Here is an 18,424-nt window from a genome sequence, read left to right as displayed (position 1 = left end):
TTCATTAGCTTGCCATTTCATCTACATAATGTATTGCTTTTACAAGCGAACTACTTCTTGCTTCATGCGGGGAGCATACATCAAAGGAAAACATTAGCATAGAAAGGGCAGGAAGACCTAGGAGCATCAGCAGTTTCCAGTCCAGCGGGGCTGTGTAGTTTGACCCATTTATTTACATCTGGGCTAGGTTTCTAATTAACATGCATGTATACCTTAATTAAGGGGCATATAATTTGTCAATTTAACCATTCTGAAGCTGAGTAAACTCTAGGTGTATATATACATATTTGTACATATGTATATATAATTTTAGGTCAAACCAACTCCAGCTTTAATGTCCAGAGTTACATGGAGAAAAGGAACACTTACTCGGAAGTGAGAAAGATGTTGGCATCTCTCTTCCTTCCCTGCAAATCTACAGTGAGCCTTGTCACAGCTAAATTAGGTCAGATATGAAGAATTGCCCTGAGTGATCCCTGTTCAGAAATGGCTCTAATCAATTAAGCTAATCCTTGGCTAATGTGATTCACCTGCAGCAGCTGCTGAGTCGGGAAGGACCAATCACGTGCCTTCCCAGCCAATCTGCAACTTGGCTGGAGAGGCTGGGACCTGGGGCCCTGGCCTCAGAAGCTAATAGGTGTGAAAACCGCACCTCAACTCTGCCCCTTTTAAGGTGAGTTTCGCCAAACCAGGGTGAGGGCAGGTTTCCAAGGAGTGCTGCCCTTTGCAAGAAAAAGAGCATCCTTGCTGGGTTCCTTCCTGGCCTCAAATTGCTATTCTGGAGGGAGAGTGGGAGCATGAAGGGGAATTATGCAGTCTCAGAGAAGGAGGAGGAGGGGGAGGAGGGGGAGGGGGAGGGGGAAGAGGGGGAGGGGGGAGGGGAGGGGAGGAGGGGGAGGGGGGAGGGGAGGGGAGGAGGGGGAGGGGGGAGGGGAGGGGAGGAGGGGGAGGGGGGAGGGGAGGAGGGGGAGGGAGGAGGAGGGGGAGCAGCACACATACCTTGAACTGCCTGGCCAGGTGTTGCTTATGACTCTCCTCCACCTGTTTGAACTTGGACTCCAGTCCTTTCATTTGGCTCTCCATCTTCTCCACATACTGCAAGTCCCTCTGAGTCCGCCTGTCCAGGACCTCTATGGATTGAGACATGTTTTGCACCTGTCAAAAAGGCAACAGATTCAAGGACGGAGCTGCAGCAGGTGCCCGAAGACCTCATTTGCCTCCTAACGAACGACAGTGACCTTTTCCACGTGGCCAGCCCCCTGGGAGCCAGAAGCGGCTCGTGCGTGACTTGCTAGTTAATCACCAGTAGCAGGGATTGTTATGACCAAGAACCCCCCAAACAGAGCAAATTGGTTCGGTCAACATTTCTTCTGCCATCTTCCAGGATGTGTTCTTACAACCAGGGGTGCAGGGACCTCTGGTTCCCTGTTGGTCATAGCTCCAGGCATATGGCTTTGGGTGATTTTTTTCTTCTTTTTTTGGGGGGTGGGGTGGGCAGGTGATTGTCTCTAGTCTCTTTATTCTGCAGGATGAAATTAGTCAGGCAGGCATAAACACCAACAAAGATGAACAACATAGCTGGGCTTCCCCCACCTCCAGGCACAGATGTCTTTCCCCCTAAATCTCACTGGGTGTCTCGCTGAGAGGGCTGATTGCGTAAGCACAGTGCTTGGGAAGCAGGGGACTGGGCTCCCAGAGTCTGCATCTTGCACGTCATCCATCACATCCCACAGTATCATAGGTAGATGACTGTTCTGAAAACACGTACATTCAGAACAGAGATTCAGGAATCAATCACCCAGCAAATGAAGAATCTCTGTTCTACACCTTTACAGGCAGATCTGAACTGAGTCTAGCCTCAAGATGAAACTTTAATATTCAACAGGGTTCCAGAGAGCTTCAAAGAAAAACAATTTTAGTGCAGCCACCTGCCAGTGCATTTTATTTTCAGGAAACTGGCTTGCGCTTCTGTGCCAATGCATTTGGGGTGGCAGGGAGGTGGAAAAGGCTCAGGGTGGCCAAAGTGCTGTTTGGGTCATTTTCTCAGAATCGAATCCAATTACCAGTGGGAAGATACCTCCATAACCGCAAATCTTCATTTCTGTTTTTTTTTTTTTTGCTGAATTTGAAAATACCCTCCCTTTTTTGGAACTGAATCATTTGGGTATGAGGCTTAGCTTTGCCTGGTCAGTAAAAGAAGAGATGATAGTGTGGTTTGCACTTCTTAAGGTATGTCCTTCACCCCCCGCAAATAAAATAAATGAGAAAGAGCAACCAAAAGGAGGAAAAACTGATACCGCTCAACTCAGCGCTTAAAAGTGCCTGGTATTCTATGGCTTGTTATTTGAAAGTAATGCACACATATTCGGTTTAAAAATTCAGGTTTGTAAAATACAGTATGTGGGTGACTCTGACTCGCTCTGATCCTTTCTGTTTTGATGTTTTAGGGGAAACTGAAATATACTTGCTCTGTTACCTCAGGTCTTCCTGTCCCCCTCAACAGTTTGTTCTGTCACTTTGAATAACTGAGGACTTCTTTTGAGAAAAGCTGTATTTCCCTTTATCCTTCCAGGCCCAGCCCGAATGCCACCTCCTCCAGGGAGGTTTCCCTGATGAGCCAAGCCAGAAGTGGCCGCACACCACTTGGAAACACCATCACCCTGTTGGCACCATGCCTGCATGGCAGTGACCCACACCCTGTCTCAACCGCCTTGCTGGACAACGGGGGGAGGTGGACGGGCCTCGTTGCAAGCGCAAGGCCCAGCACCTAATGCACAGCCGTATGGCGGGAGGAAGGAACAAAAATGACAGCTCCAGTCAAGACCCCTCCTCCTCCTCCTAGGGGGATTCTTGATGGACAGCAAAACCCACAAGGCTGCCGGCTAAAACCTGCTGAGCAGAAGCTGCGGGACCCTCGCTGGCTTCAGCCTGGTTCTTCTGCTGGGGCCACACACAGCCCTCTGGGCTGTTCAGTTGCCAGAGAAGGATGCTTTTAACAAATTCAAAAGGTTTTAAATTAAATTTTAAATTTAGAAAACATATTTTAAAGATGCTAAGTCACTCAGTCGCTTTAATCCGTCCCTCCTATGGACTATAGGCTGGATGAGCACCTCCCTCTCCGGCTGATCAGAAAGCAGATCATCAAGCCCCAGGCGACCATCACACTCCTGCATCTTCTCTGAGCTCCCCGTCTAGAGGCCCCGCCTCTGAGCACGTCCATTCCCTTACCTGTAGGATGTGTCCCCGAGAAGCCAACTGAGGAGTTCAAGGTCACACAGCTACCAAAGGCACAGTCCCCCACCCCGCCCAAGGTGGCTGCAGGTGCCAAGGGGGGAGGAGCGGCAGGAACCTGCGCACGCAGCAGACACAGCTGGCTTGGAGGCGACCACTGATCGCTAATACTTCTGGGACGTTTCCTACGTTCCAGGCACTGTGCTGAGGCCACTGCGTTATGGATCTCATCTGATCCTTACAAAACTCTGGGAGGTGGGCGCTATTTCAAGTCTCATCTTACACAGAAGGAGACCAAAGGCTCAGAGAAGTTAAGTGCCTTGGTCACTGTCACACAGCAGACAGCCACCATGCAAAGCCCGGACTGACTCCAGAGCCCACACTTTGAAGCTCTGGGCCATGAGCTTCTTCAGAGAGAACAGAGCCTGAGGCCCCTGCCCGCCCTTTGCCATGGGTCCTCAGCCCTAACGCGGGGTGACGGCCTGGCTTTCATGAGACACTGGTGCTAGGTTCCTCTCAAGACCGCAGGCCAGTTCAAAGCAGCACCTCTGGGCTTGGGACCGAAGGCTCCACCTTTGGAAGCTCCTCGGGTGGGTTTGAACAGGATGCCAGGCTGGAGACACAGGCACAGCTGGGACCACAGGCCCACAGACAGAACAGATGCTCAGATGGTGCCCACCGAGAAGGAGGAGGCTGGGGAAGGAGTGAGGGATGCACAGCCCTGCCCTTCTCGTGCAGCAGCCAGGCCCTCTATACAACAAATGGCTCCTGCCCCGAGAAGTGGGAACACAGTGCCCACGAGGGTGTAAAAGCAGGCTTTAAATGTTTAAGCAGTAACGCTGTGGCGTACACAGGCAGGAAGGAGGCCTCCAAGGCCTGTGCTCCCAGGGGCTCACAGAGCTGTCTGGAACTGACCATGGCCTCCCAAGGGCTTGAGGGGCCACCCCCCAGCTGCCCGAGGCCCCACCGAGCTCCACCTCCCTCCTCTACAATAATGAATAATTAAAGGCCCCATTACGCTTCGGTCTAGTCTGGTGTCAATGAATGTTGGTGGAATCTGTTACATACATTTTTCTTTAATTCTTTTAAAGTGATTTGCTGGGGTGGCCAAAGATGGCAGCACAAAAACACACAGATCCTCAGAGGGGAGCCAGGCGGCAGCTCCTCCAAGCCCTCCTCCTGCCCAGGCCCCTTCCGCACAGCAGGGCCGCGACAGCCTCAGGGACCCCCCATCCTCCCCACTGACTTCAAGAAAGGGACCTGCTTTGCCAGAACCCGTGTGAGGGTCTGTGCACGAGTCGGGCTTGAACCGAACTAGACAGACTCCACCGGCTGCAGGGCCTCCCCCCGGGATGGAGGCTCTCCTCCCGGAACAGGCCCCCCAGCGCTCCTCGGGTGATGGACAAGTCTCGGCTTTACTGAGAGTGTGTGTGTGTGTGTGTGTGTGTGTGTGTGTCTGCGTGAGCGTTTATGTGTAACGTGTGTGGTGTGTAAGGTGTGTGTGTAAGTGTGAGGTGTGTGTAGTGACTGTGCATGTGTGTGGTCTCTGTGTGTTCAGTTACACGTGGTGTATGTACGTGTTGTGTGACGCGTGTGTACATGTGAGGTGTGTGTGGTGACTGTGTATACATATTTGTGTGTGTGGTCTCTGTGTGTATCTGTGTGTTCAGTTACATGTGGTGTATATACATGTGTTGTGTGACGCGTGTGTACATGTGAGGTGTGTGTGGTGACTGTGCATATGTACTTGTGTGTGTTCAGTTACATGTGCTGTGTGTGATGTGTGTCTGTGTGCGTGTGTGTACGTGAGCATGTGTGTGTGGTGTGGGAGGTGTGACCCCTCTCCCGCAGGGCGTGAAGGGGCCTGATGTAAAACGCACCCTCTCCCTGGGGAGGGCGGTGAGTACAGCAGTAGGCCCGCCGTCTCTCCTTCTCCCCTCAGTGACTCCCAGGACAACTGGTGCTCAGGTTACCTGAGACCCCAGGGTTCCTGAGTGGAATGTTCCAGGTGGCAGGTTGCCAAGATCCACGGGGAGTGCCAGCCTCCGTCTGGGGAAGAGGTCGCGGGCCAGGTGGGAGGCCGGCCCCGGGGTTGAGAGCCAACCCGGCTCCCTGCTCACTGGCTGTTTGCCTTGGGAGAGTCAGTCCACCTGCCTGGACCCAGATTTCCACTTCTTAAAACGGGGTGAAAATCTCACCACCTTCACCTGGCTCTTGTGAAGATCGAATGAAATAGCGGATTCAAACCGCAAGTGTTGTGCCCAGCTGGGTTACAAAGGTGATGATTTAATCTGCTTTTGCACCGGGAAGGCAGCCACGGGCATGAACGTCTGCCCTGGCTGTCGCTGGGTCCAACCACTCAGCAGCGGGGCAAAGATCCCACCCAGCGGCCCTGCTTCCGGGCTCCAAGGGAGCTCTCCCAGGTTCTGCTGGGCGACAGCTCCGAGCCCTCTGGACCACAGGCTGTGGGCGTGACCCGGAGATGGCGGTGTGGGGGAGGAACCCCAAATGCTCCCTCGCTAAAGCCCACGTGGCTCCCAGTGGAGCTTTCGCCTCCTCCTGGGCAGCCCTGGGGGAGTCTCCGTTCCTCCCTCCCTCCCTCCCTCCATCCATCCATTTCATTCATTCACCAGTATTCCCAGTGGGCCATGCCAGGGAAGAATGAGGTCTTGGAGCTGGGACGGACCCTGCTGCCGGTGTGGGCACACAAATGCACACACACGCACACGCACCCTGCATAGACTCACCTTCTCCAGTAGCTGCCTCAGCTGTTTCGTGCGGGCATCCCGTGAACACATGGTCTGCTGGGGGGCGACCACCGTGCAGATACACCTGCCCTCACTGTCCTGGGCAGAGCTGTACACCTGCCAGCTCTCCTCAGGGTTGGTGGGCAGCACCTGGAGAGCAGGTGGGGCGAGGGAGAGGGAGGGAGAGAAGGTGAGACCAGAAAGCAGCGCACCGGGATGACCGTCCACGTCCAGCCCCCGGGAAAGGGCAGAAAGAAGCGGTCCAAAGACATGTGCCGACCGTGGGGAGGTACAAACAGGGAGGAACACAGACGGTCTCCCATCAGGATCCCCAGGGCTGGAAGGGAGTCAAACAGGCACGACTCTTTAAAACATTTTTTTTTAATTCAAGGGATTTTTTAATTTAGGGGATGTTTGGAGTTTTGGCATCTGACCCAACTGATAGGTTAGGTGGAAGGGAGGGGTGACCGGAGATGCACGCTGGTTGAGGAACAAGGCAGGAAAGCAAGTGGCTGGTTGACTCACAACGGCACGTAATTGAGAAGTAAGATCTCCTCCCGTAAGGTGAGCAGGGGAGGCTGGCGCAGCCTCCCTCTGCTGCTCCCTGGTACTGGGGAAGCAGTACCAGTGGTACAAGCCGGGATCCAGCAGCCTCTTAGCCCAGAGCTGCAACGACCCCGAGCCCCAGCAGTGTTCCCGCTGGCAGTCTGGTGAAGGCTGCCTGCAAAGATGCTGGGCTTCAACTCTGCACAGGCTGCCACCCACTAGCCATTGGGCAGATATCACCAAGTTGCTGGTGACATGTGTGGCAGGGGTCACACCCAACCTCAATCCTGAGGTGTGCGCAAGGACGGTCACGAAACCAGAGCCGCACATGGCTGCTGACATGGTGACATGGCTGGTGTCACCTTGCAGCTCAGGTGGTCCCGCCCATGTACATGGGGGCAGACAGACACCACTGTCCGAAAACACCCCGAGTACAGACCCTGCAGCCTGCCCTGTGGCCTCAGGTAGTCACCTCCCGGCTATTTTCAGCGTTGGTATGGGGAGAAGTTGGGTGGAGGGAATCCACAGTAGATACATTTCATTTCATTCATTTCCAACCCCAGGAGCTCAGGACCCAGAGGCAGGTACAAAGTCATCAGCAAGAAAATGCTGCATGCAATTCTTGAAAGAGCACGTGAGGTGAACGCATGATGATCTTAGAAGGGGTCACCAGGAGACCTCCTCCCCGAGCGCTGCGCCCTTGACAGCCCAAAGGGAGCGCGAGAGGCAGCGCGTGTCCTTCACCTCTCCTTTTGGCTTAGAGGGAGCAAGGCTGAGGCGCGCCCCTTCCTCCGCCGGCCCCGCCAGCGGCCGTTCCCCGGTGGTTCCGGCTCAGCCTCCGCTCCCGCCACCACCTAAGTCAGTCCAGGCCAGAGGCGGCCCTGGCCGCTCCCCCCCTCCCCCAAGGCATCGAGAAGCTTTTGGGTCGGCAGGGTGGGAGGAGGGCGCGGAAGGCGAGGGGCGAGCCCCGCAGCTGTGGCTCCCCGGGCCCCGCCCGGCCCTTCTGCACCCTCCGCCGGCGGGGACCTTGTGGATCTCCGCATGGGGATGGGGAGAGAAAGACGCCTTGGGACTTTGAGCGCAAGAGCTCCGGAGCCGGCCCGCCCGGGACCCACTCCGGCCGGTCCAGTCCGGCTTTTGCAAAGTGGGGCGGGCTCAGTTCCCAGCCCCGGCTGGACCCAGCCAGACTGGGGTCCACCGCGTCTCCACCCCTTACTTGCTGAGTGACCTTGGACAAGTCCCCAAGACCCCTGCTTCAGTTTCCTAACCTCATCAACAAGGGACTTATTCGTTGAATGAGAACTCCAAGCCTCTGAGTCCCTGGGCAGGCTCCCCGGCCCCGCGAGGGGACCGGGCAGAGGCAGGAAGCGCCACACAGAGGGGACCGCGGTCGGAGAAGTGGCCGAGGCTGGGGTGTGGGGAGCAGGGTGGCCCCCGCGCGTGCCCTTGCCCCTGCGCCCGGCTCCCCCGCGCGGCGCCCTCCCGCCCGGGGCTGGGGACCGGGAGGGAGCGGGCGAGGAGGCCCCGCCAGGGCGGGCGGCGGGCGCACTTACGCCGGTGCTGCGGTCGAGCGTCCCGCCGCTGGCCGCCGAGAGCTTGGTGGTGTTGAGGCCCACCAGCGAGGGCAGCGTCTGGGACATCCAGTTGGTGATCATGGCCATGGTGCTGAGCACAACCCCGATCTTGAGCAGCGGCACCGACATCGCGCCTGGAATGCCTCCTGCGCCCGCGCCGCGCCGGCGCCGGCTCCGCGCCCCGGGCAGCCTTCAGGCGGCGGGCTCCGCGGCGGGCAGGGGCGCCCGGCCGTGTCCCCGCGCCCCCTCGGCCCGCCGCCGCCCGCCCGCCGCAGCCGCCGCCGCCGCCACCGCCGCCCCGCGAGCCCCTGCCATGGCCGCGCCGCCCCGGGCGCCCGGGAGAGTGGCCGCCCCGCCGCTGCCCACCGTCCTCTGCCACCCGCCCGCCGCCGGGATGAGCCGCCGGCTCGGGCTCTGAGCGCCGCGCGGGCTGCGCGCGGGGGCCGCGGCCGGGAGGCGGGGACACGTCCGGGCGGCGGCCGACGCAATCTGCCCAGGAAATGGGTGGATTTTTCCTCTCCACTCCGGCTCCCCGCCGCCCCCTGGCTGCTGGCAGCGAGGCCTGCAGAGCCCCGTCACCATGGAGGAGGGAGGGGGTGGCCCGGGAGGAAAGACAGACCACCCCCTCCCAAGTCGTCAAAATCCGCCCGCGCAGACGGCGGCGTCCCTAGCGCATGGGCTGGCCGCTGCCCTTCCACCCTCAAGGTCGCCGGCCAGCGAGCCCCGGGCACCCCCCTGAGACCCACCCCACTCATGCCCAGGGCCTCCGCCCCGCTGCTGGGGACCTGCTTGGCGGTGGCTCCAGGCTTCCTCCAGCCCGGGAGCCCCCTGAAACCCAGCCAGGAGGGCGAACTCTCGGCGGGCTCCGAAAGCAGCCCCTGGTGGGGGGTCTCGAGCCCCAGCGCTGGGGGAGGGGGCTAGGGGAAAGGCCCTTCTGGGAGCCCGGGACAGCCAGGAGCCCTAAGGCCTTTGCTGGCAGATGTGGCACCGCCCAGTGTGGGCTCCTGGGTCCAGGTGGGCATGCAGCAGGGGTGCAGAAGCTGGGTGTGGGTTTGGGGCTCAGGCCTCCGAGCAGGGTTGCTAAAGCGGCCCCACCCGTGGTGAGTGTGGTGCAGGTGAAGCCCTGGTCAGGGGCCTGGGGTCTGTGGCTGGGGGGCGGGGGGTGTCCTCACTGGCTCTCCGGGTGTGTGTGTGGGGGGGTCTGATGCCCAGGCAGAGGGGCAGGGCAGACTGGCACAAGTCCCCAGCCCTCGGCAGCATCGGTGTCAGGACACATGTAAGTCTCCTTGGAAGCGCAGGCCTGACTGGGTCAAACATCTTAATAGCACTTTAGAATTTGCAGGAGGCTTCTAACGGGAGATGAAAGGTACTTCCTCCAGGCCTCCCATTAAGCTTTTCTCTGCTCCATCCCCCTATGTAGCGGGGACTCAGTTACAGCCAGGATGGTCCTGGCCTGAGCATTGGTGTGAGACCCATGACCTCAAGGGGCTCCTTTGGTTTGTTTTCCTGGTTAATGCACAGATCTGTGGCAGCCTCTGGGTTGGAAGCAGCAAATCTCACCAGCTGGGGAAGGGCGCCATCTCCCAGCTCCAGCGGGTACTGCAGGCTCTGCTCCGCGACCGCGGTGCTCTGAGTCCCGCCCGCCGCTGGGTCTGGGGGGCGGGCAGCAGTCCCCCACTCTCCGCCTTTCTCCTTCAGTGAACGTTAAACACCGATTTAGGGCCGCAAGCTGTGCCGACCCAAATCACTCACACCCGCTTCCCACTGCAGAAGGACATGGACCACTTATTCTGTTGGAACAACTTCAAATCCAACCCAATCCAATCTCCAAAACCTCAAGCCGTCCATCGCGGAAGCTGCAGGTATTTACTTATCACCTACTATGTGCAAGATGTGGGGTGCAGTGTGCTGCAGACCCCAGATCAAAACCACGACACGAGGTACAGCCTGCTGTAAACCCCAGGACAGAAGCAACAGCAACGCGATAGATCAGACTCCGGGCATGGTGCGTGAACGAAAACTTCCCTACAACCAACCGAGCACATGCATCGCCAAGAGAAGCATCTCGGAGTGGACACTCCGTGTACAGACTCTGGGGCCGGACAGCCTGGGTTTGAGCCCTGGTTCTGCCCCTTACTGGTTGTGAGACCCTGGCCGAGGTAATTAGCCCTTCTGTGCCTCGGTTTCCCCATCTGTAAAACGGGTTTAATAATAGCAGGATGTGTAAGGATTCAGTGAGTCAGTGCAGGAGCAGACATGGGCAGTAGGGCTGCCCATGCTCGCCATCCCCGCTTTGCAGAAGACCAGAGGTGCTCAGAGGGGACACTCAGCTGAGCGACTGGTACGAGAGCCTGTGACGGAGCTGGGATTCAATGCCCCTGGACACCTCTGCCACCTCTCCAAAGAGCTGCTTTTGGCTAAAGACCACACACAAGAGATGCTGTTGATACAGACATACAAATGCGGAAGAGGTATTCCTGGACGTGAAAACAGCTCCCAACACCCAGAGCTATGTTCTAGGAAGGTGAGCTCCAATCGAGCAGATACAGAGAATTCAAAAAAACCTCTCCTGATCTTGAAGAACTTTTGATCTGATTTCATGGCAGTCATGTCCCGTGGGATTTACAATGGGCACTCTAAATTAGAAGAGTGCCAACCTGGCTGGGTTGTTCAGGGGAGGAAATGAAATCCAGGTCATTTACACCGATGAAGCCAAGTCCTGCTCCAAAGACCTGCTGGAGTCTAGACCACCCAAGGGTTGAGGAACGCCTTCAGCTCCCCTGGCCCGGGATCTCTCCCAGACTCTCCAGGGGACAGGCAATTAGGGCCGGCCTGGAGATCTGAAACCCCCTTATCATATTTCTCCTGAGCTTGCAGTCCTGATAGGGAGCCTAAAAGGGTTTATGGCACCCCCTGAGGCATGGCTGAGAAGCAGTCTTTTGAAAAGATCTGGGTTACTCACACTGGGCTTGCCAAATGTGGGCTGCACCTTGGAATTCCTACAGCTCCCTGGGCACTAAGCTGACCCCAGGAGGTCAAAGCATTGAGAGGGATGGGAGGAAAAGCTGACTCACACCCCCACCCCCATGCCTTTAAATCCTAGTCATCATCTCACTACCTGTCAGTTCTCTATAGAGAATTGAATAGATGCACTGTTTCGCCCCTCCCACCCACCAGCTGACTGCCCGAGGCCCACGCTGGCCTCCTCCCACACCCTCTGCTCTGGCTCTAGAAAGTTCCATGATCCTTTCATAAATGTTGCCTCAGACTGTCACATCCAGACAATGGGAGGGAGGCCACAGCCCCACCTTGTCTTAGTTGCCCCAACAGAAATGGGGTCCAGTTCGGGAGAGGCACAACAGGGACAGGAGAGTTCAGCAGGCACCTGGCCCTCCGGGCTCAACGCATGGCTCCTGGGGCCCCACAAACATGACCATTTCCTATTTTCTGGGTAAGGGAACTCATCATAACTAGTGGAGGACGGTCTGGTTTCTATTGAGTAAGTAATCGATCCTGACATGAATTAGAAAGTGGTGTCATTATAAAAACATCTAAGAGTCAGCTCTGGGGTCCAGCTGGGTTAGGGTTAGGAAACACCCCAGAATGTAACACTTGCTCAGAGCAGAGGACTTGGTGCTGCCGGATTCTAGAGGCTTCCACACGTGGCCACTCCCCGGAGCACACACTCTGCCCTCAACACATCACCAGCATCTCAGACCAGCGCGGACCCTCTGCGTGTGGACCCCAGACGTGGCCTCAGAAACCTCAGCCCCTCTACCAACGGGTGGTGTTGACTCTGGAGCAATCCCTCGAGTTGCTTATGGGGTGACTCAACCAATGCCCTCTCCCCAGAGGCCACGCACCACTGATTCCACCTGTGCAGAGTCACCATGACAAGACTTGGGGGCTGGGCTGCCTGGGTGGGGCACAGGCACCCACCCATCAGAGAGCAGAAGTGTTTACAATCCTGAGAGCCCTCCTTTGAGTCCTGCTATGCTGTCAGATTTACAAGCAGCATCCTGGGGTGATGAGTAAAGTTATTGATAATATTTATGAACACACCTCTGTTCTTTTTGACCCTCAGACCCCCAAAGCATCACTTGAAGCAAGTGGGAGTGACTTTCCTGGGTGCAGAAGGGGAGACCCTTTGAGCAAGGAGGAGCCTTCTTCGCGGCGGTTGCCCCATAATTATACATTACGCCAAATGTAACAAACAGCGTAGCCAGGAGCACAGGCGTGTGGGGCGATTTGGAGATTTAGAGGTTACATCAGCTAAGAAGGTCTGTGTCCTTTTTCTTAATTCCTGGATCTCAGTCATCAAGCAGATGCTGGGAGATTTGAGGGGTGCGGGGCTCCCTGCATGAACCTTTAGGCCGGAGAGAACCGAGGCGGGGCACCCAGTGCACCCTCGAAGGCGCCCTCCACCTCCTGGGGTGAAGGGGCTTGTCCGGTTCACCCAGCCTCAGTGGCAGGAAGCAGACCACCCCCAAGGGGTCTGACACCCACCCCACCCCACCCCCAGGCTCTTCCCCCGCGAAAAGCCAAGCTCCAAGTTCAGAGCAGGCCGGGCAACGGGCCACACAGTTAGAGACACGGCTCTCAAACCCTCTTCCAAAGGCCGTATGAGCTGCCGTGACGGCACCAGGTGCCCCCTTTCTTACTGGTTCTCAGTGGTGTTGAGGCGTTTCTCTACTTTTGATTCTTCTCTCTCCATCTTAACATGAACTCGGGTGTCAGACAGACTGTGGAGCTGCATCTGGGGTCTGTCACCTACCTGCTGGGCCACTGGGCAGGTTACTGACAACCCGTGCCCCCCTCTGCCCCTTGAGCCTCGGTTTCCTCATTTCAAGAGCGAGGACAATAACACAGGGTCACTGGGGCGGCTTCTACCCGACCCAGATTAAGCTCCTGGTGTGTGTGTGTGGGGGGGTGTTTGACACTTGATGACACTCCAAAAATATTAACCCTCGTGACTGGTTTTCTCCCTTCTGCTTTAAGCTCCTGGCCAGTTTCTGATCTGTAATAATCTGAAAAAATGAAGAGATGTGGATTTTTCTGTTCCATTTTCTCCCCCCTTACCTGAGCCATGGGAATGACCTCACGGCTGCTGCTTCCGGCGGGGGAGAGCATCTACAGGGCACCTCTCAGAGCCGAAAAGCGTCTCCTGTCCCCAGCAGCACCGGTCACAGCTGCCGTGTGTCTAATTCAGTTGAGCCAGTAATTAGCTTTGGATTACTTTACATGGGATGTTAAATATTGATTACAGGGCCTGATAACTTTAGTAATAAATACAACCCAGGGCAGAAAATTACCTTTCTTTTTAGTGCGGAGAGCTAAAGTGAGTGGGACAAGGGTGCAAATTGCTTCCGGAGATGAAGCAGCCGCCTGGTGCTGAGGATTTACAGCTCCCGCCCCCCTGCTGGTACAGAGCCTTCTCCCTGAAAAACGGGAGCAACTCTCTCGTGCGGGCTGTTTGCGTGTCTGGAGATGGTCTCTGGCCAGCCCCCGAGGCAGCGGCCAACCTCAGTGCAAAGACGGGATCAATCCCATGTATGCTGAACTAACCGGTTTAGGAAAAGACCCCCATGGTCCTGAACCCCCCAACTCCCTGGACCACTAACACCCCAGCATCCAGGGCACATGTGGGCCTAAAATCTGGGGGACACGAGGGGCTGGGGCACATGAACAGGACATCAGTGGGATCACTGGGCCAAAGTTTTGATTCAAGCAGGTGACAAAATTCATGCTTCCGTCTGAATGGACGGTTTTATTCTTGTTCAATTTGTTCAGGGCAATGGGTTGGGGTCTTCCACTCTGGCTGAATCTGAGAAGGAGAGAACGGATTTGAAGTGACGGGGCTCTGAGGGGCTAACTCCACGCCAGCCCCTCTGTGACACCTGCCTGTCCAGACACAGCACCCATCACCCACCCCCACCTGCCCGCCGCCGAGTCCACTCACGTCTCTTCTCAGGTGCTGACACCTGCACACAGCTAACCAAGCTCCAGAAGAGCCCACAGCAGTCAGCCCGTAAAGCCTGAGGGCACACGACAGCCCCGGTAACAGCTGGCGCTCAAGGGTGCCCTGTGCTCATTCACAGCTGGAACCCCGCCCTACCCCAAGGGGTCGGGTCGTCATGTCATTAAGAAAGACCACTTCTGGCTTGGGGACTAGTCAGACGAGATCCACTTCACTCCTGAGATAAAGCAAATCCCTCAACCCTCCTTTGTCGAACTCCAGATACAAGAGCCAAGGTTCTGGGCCCTTCTCCATGCTGCGGCGTCTGTGTGCAGCCCGCTTCTGCCCACCTGTTCCTTCCCATCTTCCTGCCCCGGCTCACCCAGGTGCAACCTTGGACCCCGCGCACATGGCACCCCTTCTCCAAAGCGTTCTCAGCTCCCTCCACTCTGACCCCAGAGCCCTCATGCCTCTTAAACAAATGGATACGGCAGAGCCTTAGGTCTCCCCACTAAGCACATGGCCCGGATGACAGACAGCTGTACTCGGCATCGCTAGCCCAGCTTTGACTGAGTCAAGCCCGACCAGCTGGCATCTGAGAGCTGCATGTGGTAGGAAGGGAGGGCAGGACCAGAGTGCGGGTTTGGAGGGAGGAGCCATCTTCCAGCACCAGCTAGCTTCATCCGCCTTGTTTTAAAATGGTAGACGTCCAGGCTGAAGCTCAGAGCCTTTCTCAAGGCAACCAGACAGTGGCTGGTGGGACGGGGAAGGGGAAAGGCAGCCGGGTCCAAGGTCATGGTCACAGAGCTGCCCACCCCTTTCATGCCATCACACACGGGGGATGACGTGCGTCTCTCAAGGGAAGGCGAGCTGGGCTGGGGTGGGCGGGGCTCAGGCACCCCCAGCGCTGCCCCCCGCCCCCCGCAAGATGAGAGGTCAACTCCTCTCCTGCATTCTGCTGGGAAGCTCCGAGGACACTTCTCAAGGAGCTTGAAACACCAGCCTTTCATTGAAAATCACAGAACAAGACCCAGTCAAGCAGCTTTCCATCTGAGGACAGAGTTCATCTGGGCCACAAACCTGGCGCGTAGTAGGCCATCCATCACTAGTTGGCATTTGACTGAGTGGCTCATCGTAAGCACGCTGTCGGGAGAACAGATGGCCCGGCCATGTGCTCTACAGTCCCCCCTCCCCCCGCCCGTCTGCCTGAATCCTTCGAGCAGCGCCTGTGAAGTGCAGGTAAAACCCATACGTGTCTGACTTGTTCCCATTTGGACGGGTCCTAATGCATAAACATGGTGGCCCTGGAACCTTGTGTCCACGTCCCTTGGAAGGGCCCTAAGACTGAGGGTGCCGCTGTGGGAGCAATTTACCTAAAGTGGAAGAGGGAAAGGGTGGAGGGGAGACAGACATAGCTCAGTCACTGCTGCTCAGCTCTCCTTTTCCTGAAGCCCAGAGGTATTTTACTCATCACCCATGTAGGCAGCCTTTCTCCTGACACCATGCAATGTGGCTTCCTAGGATCGAATTACTTCGGGATCTAGAAAGTGAGGTTCTTAGGTAGGGGTGTTCCCAAGGAGCTCTCAGATTATTCAGAGCAGCCCAGCCCTGTACCCACACCCATTCCCAATCCCAGTCCCTGCCTTAGAGGTCACTGATAAAGGTGAGAGGCACCTGACCTGACCCCGAGGAAGCCCACCTGGGCAGGACCGGGGTAGCCGGGATCCCTGGAGCTGGTGGCTGAGCCAGCCACTCTCTGACCCCTTCACAGATTTGAGCTGGTTGGAGGTATTTTCGCCAGGTGAGCCTTTGCTCCAAAATCCCACCACAATTAGGGATACTGGGCTCCCAATGGAAGATTCTGAAAGCACAGCCTCAGAGGCAGGCGCGGGGAGGGCGGGGCCTGCCTCCCGGCCGTGCTGAGGAAGGCATTCCCCTGAGGGATGCCACAGCTCAGGCTTCAAGAAAGAGGAGCCTTCCAAAGAAAACAACTTCGTTTGCCTTCCTGGCCCCTGGAGGGCCTGGGCTCGGGGAGCTGACCAGGGTCCTGAACGGGATGGTGTGGCTGCAGCCGCGTGGGCAGGGGCGGGCCACATTCACATGGTTGGCGCCGCCAGCGTGGACAGGCGAGGGCTCTCACCACCGAGACAAAGCTTCCAACTGAAGCTGAACCAAAAGTTTCTTCCAAGACCAGGGGATCTTTAAAAAGACTGAGAAGTGAACCTCTGGAAGAGGGCGGGGAACGGCTCAGGGAGCCTGCAGGTGAGGAGGCCAGCAGGGCTTGGAGGGCCCAAGGGCAGCCACTTGCAGGGCCACCCAGACCAGCCATCTCTTTCCCGAGATGTCTAAGTAAGGCACACGCTGCCTGGCTCCACGTCTGTGGGGTGCGCGCTTGTGGAAGAGTGTGTGTGTGCACATGCATACATCCAGTGTCCATTCACAGAGCACGAGTGTGCCCCTTGGCCAGGCCTTCCCTGCAGCCAAGGAAACTTCACTCCCAGAGACCACGCAGAACCGCTCCCGGGGGCCTGGCTGATTGTCTGCATGGCACCAGCAGGGTCTCCAAGGTGGGACAACAGACCCTTCCGATGCTGGGGCGGAGGCTGCACTTCCCGGCAGAGCCAGGGAGCCGGCAAGGGCTTCAAGGCAAAACGAGGGAAGCTTATTCCAGAGCCTTCTCTCCTGTGATCTACCTCTCACCCTCTCGTCTCTCCTTTGTTTCCTCTTTTATTCTGAGAGGGAGGGAGGCACGGAGGGAGAGAGGGAAGGAGGGTCGGGGCAGCTGGCTCTTGGGGCCAAGGTGCTGGCAGCCCATCCACTTCCTGGACTTGCAGCCTCTCTCAGCACAGACCGTGGCACAGTGGCACCATCCAAAGGGCATTTTAATGTCACTCTGAGCAGCCTGGCTCCCGAAGCTGGCAGCCTCTTCCCAGCACCCTGGTGCCAAAGCAACACTTCCAGTCCGGCGCTCCCAGACAGCCCTTCTTCTCCCAGGCGTGCCAGCTCCGAAATGGCATTTTTAAAATGGAGAATACCAGCCGGAGACAGGCTCTCTAACGGCACATTGTTCACGGATGGCGAGCCCACTTAAAATGCCCAGCGGTCCCCACACACGCCTGCCACTCACACTTCATGCCGCGCAGGTGGCCACAACGGCCCCCCAACCCTCCACATGGAGCCCACAATGCACCCCAGCCCCAGACGCGCCGCCTGCCCTCCCCGGTCTGGTCTCCGCGGCACCATTCCCACCGCCAGCCCAGGGAGCCCCAAGGGCAGCATTACAGCCAATGCAGGATGCTCCAGAAGAGGGATGCAGGGGGTGCGAGTTAGGTCAGATCCACCTCTGAAAATGCCAGGGGTTTGGGCATCCTGCTCTGTCTTCCTCCCAGGTGACAGTAGCAGCCGAATGACGACCCCCGCCCCCCAATGCTGCCCTGTGAACTTCTCAGCAGGGAGTGGTCGGCCAGGGAGTCCAGGAGGGAGGGTTCAGGGCTGAGGGTCCTGGGGGACACGGCAGCTCTCTCGGGTCAGCCTTCACCCCTTCCTCCACCCCAGGTGCGGCTGGCACTCTGGCCCTCTCCCCAACCCCGTGGTGGCTGGGCGCCCGGGTAGGGGTGCCGGGCCGCGCGGTAGCTGCTCCCCGACTTTGCCGGGCTCCCCGGGGCCGGCCGGGCGCCTCGCAGGCAGGGAGGAAAATGGCGTTGGATGCACGTACTTGAGTGAGTTCAGTGCCCATCAGGATGAGGAAGAGGAGGCTGAGGAGGTTCCGGGCCGGTCGCATGTCTCGCGAACACCTCCCACGTCCTGGCGTGCGGGAGCCCTGGGCGGCCGGCGGCTGCGTGGACGCGGACGCGCTCCCGGCTCTGCTGGCTCCGCGGCGGCGCCCGGTGGTGTCCCTGCGCCTTCAGCACCCGGAGCAGGCGGCGCGCGGGGTCTGCTGCGCGGAGCCTCTGCGCTGCATCTCGAGCGCGTCGAGCGGCTCCGCGGTCGCCCGGCTGGGCGGGCGGCGGCGGGCGGCGGGCTGCGGGCGGGCCGCCCCTAGGCCCCTCCTCGGCCCCTCCTCCTAGTGGCCCCGCGCCCACAAAGCTGGGGCGCGCAGCTGGGCGGCCCGGGTGCCAAAAGTTTGCTGGGGAAGGGGAGGGGCGGGGGGGCGCAGAGGGCCCCGCGCGCCACGCTCACGCGCGGGAGTGGGGAGGGCGGCGGCGGCGGCGGCGGCGGCGGCGGCGGGGAAGCCGACCGGGACAGGATGTGACATCAAAAAGGCGGGGGAAATTTAATCGGAGAGAAAACTCCACCCTGGCTGGCCGCAGTGGCGGCGGCGCTCCAGGGCCCTGGCAGCTGGGATCGGGACGCAGGCGGACGGCGCTGGA

General features: G+C 58.1%; 1 protein-coding gene across 3 annotated transcripts in view; it reads right to left on the bottom strand.

Annotated features, from left to right (window-relative positions):
• Positions 1-18,002, bottom strand: part of OLFM1 (olfactomedin 1) — a 34,840-nt gene extending 16,838 nt beyond the window's left edge. Inside the window, exons 1-3 of one of the 3 annotated variants that reach the window (XM_082617249.1) lie at positions 17,770-18,002; positions 5,979-6,128; positions 1,000-1,155 (exon numbers count right to left, since the gene is read on the bottom strand). In XM_082617249.1, coding sequence (XP_082473375.1) covers positions 1,000-1,155; positions 5,979-6,128; positions 17,770-17,835 — 372 coding nt within the window. In that variant the 5' untranslated portion in view covers positions 17,836-18,002. Of the gene's footprint in view, positions 1-999; positions 1,156-5,978; positions 6,129-8,077; positions 8,339-17,769 lie in introns of those variants that run through there. The other 2 variants (XM_082617248.1, XM_082617250.1) reach the window with 2 other exon arrangements.
• Positions 18,003-18,424: the final 422 nt, after the last annotated feature.

The sequence above is a fragment of the Mesoplodon mirus genome (genome assembly GCF_964341445.2).
Source record: "Mesoplodon mirus genome assembly, chromosome: 1".
NCBI lineage: Eukaryota > Metazoa > Chordata > Mammalia > Artiodactyla > Ziphiidae > Mesoplodon > Mesoplodon mirus.
This window is presented reverse-complemented; position numbering and strand designations above follow the sequence as displayed.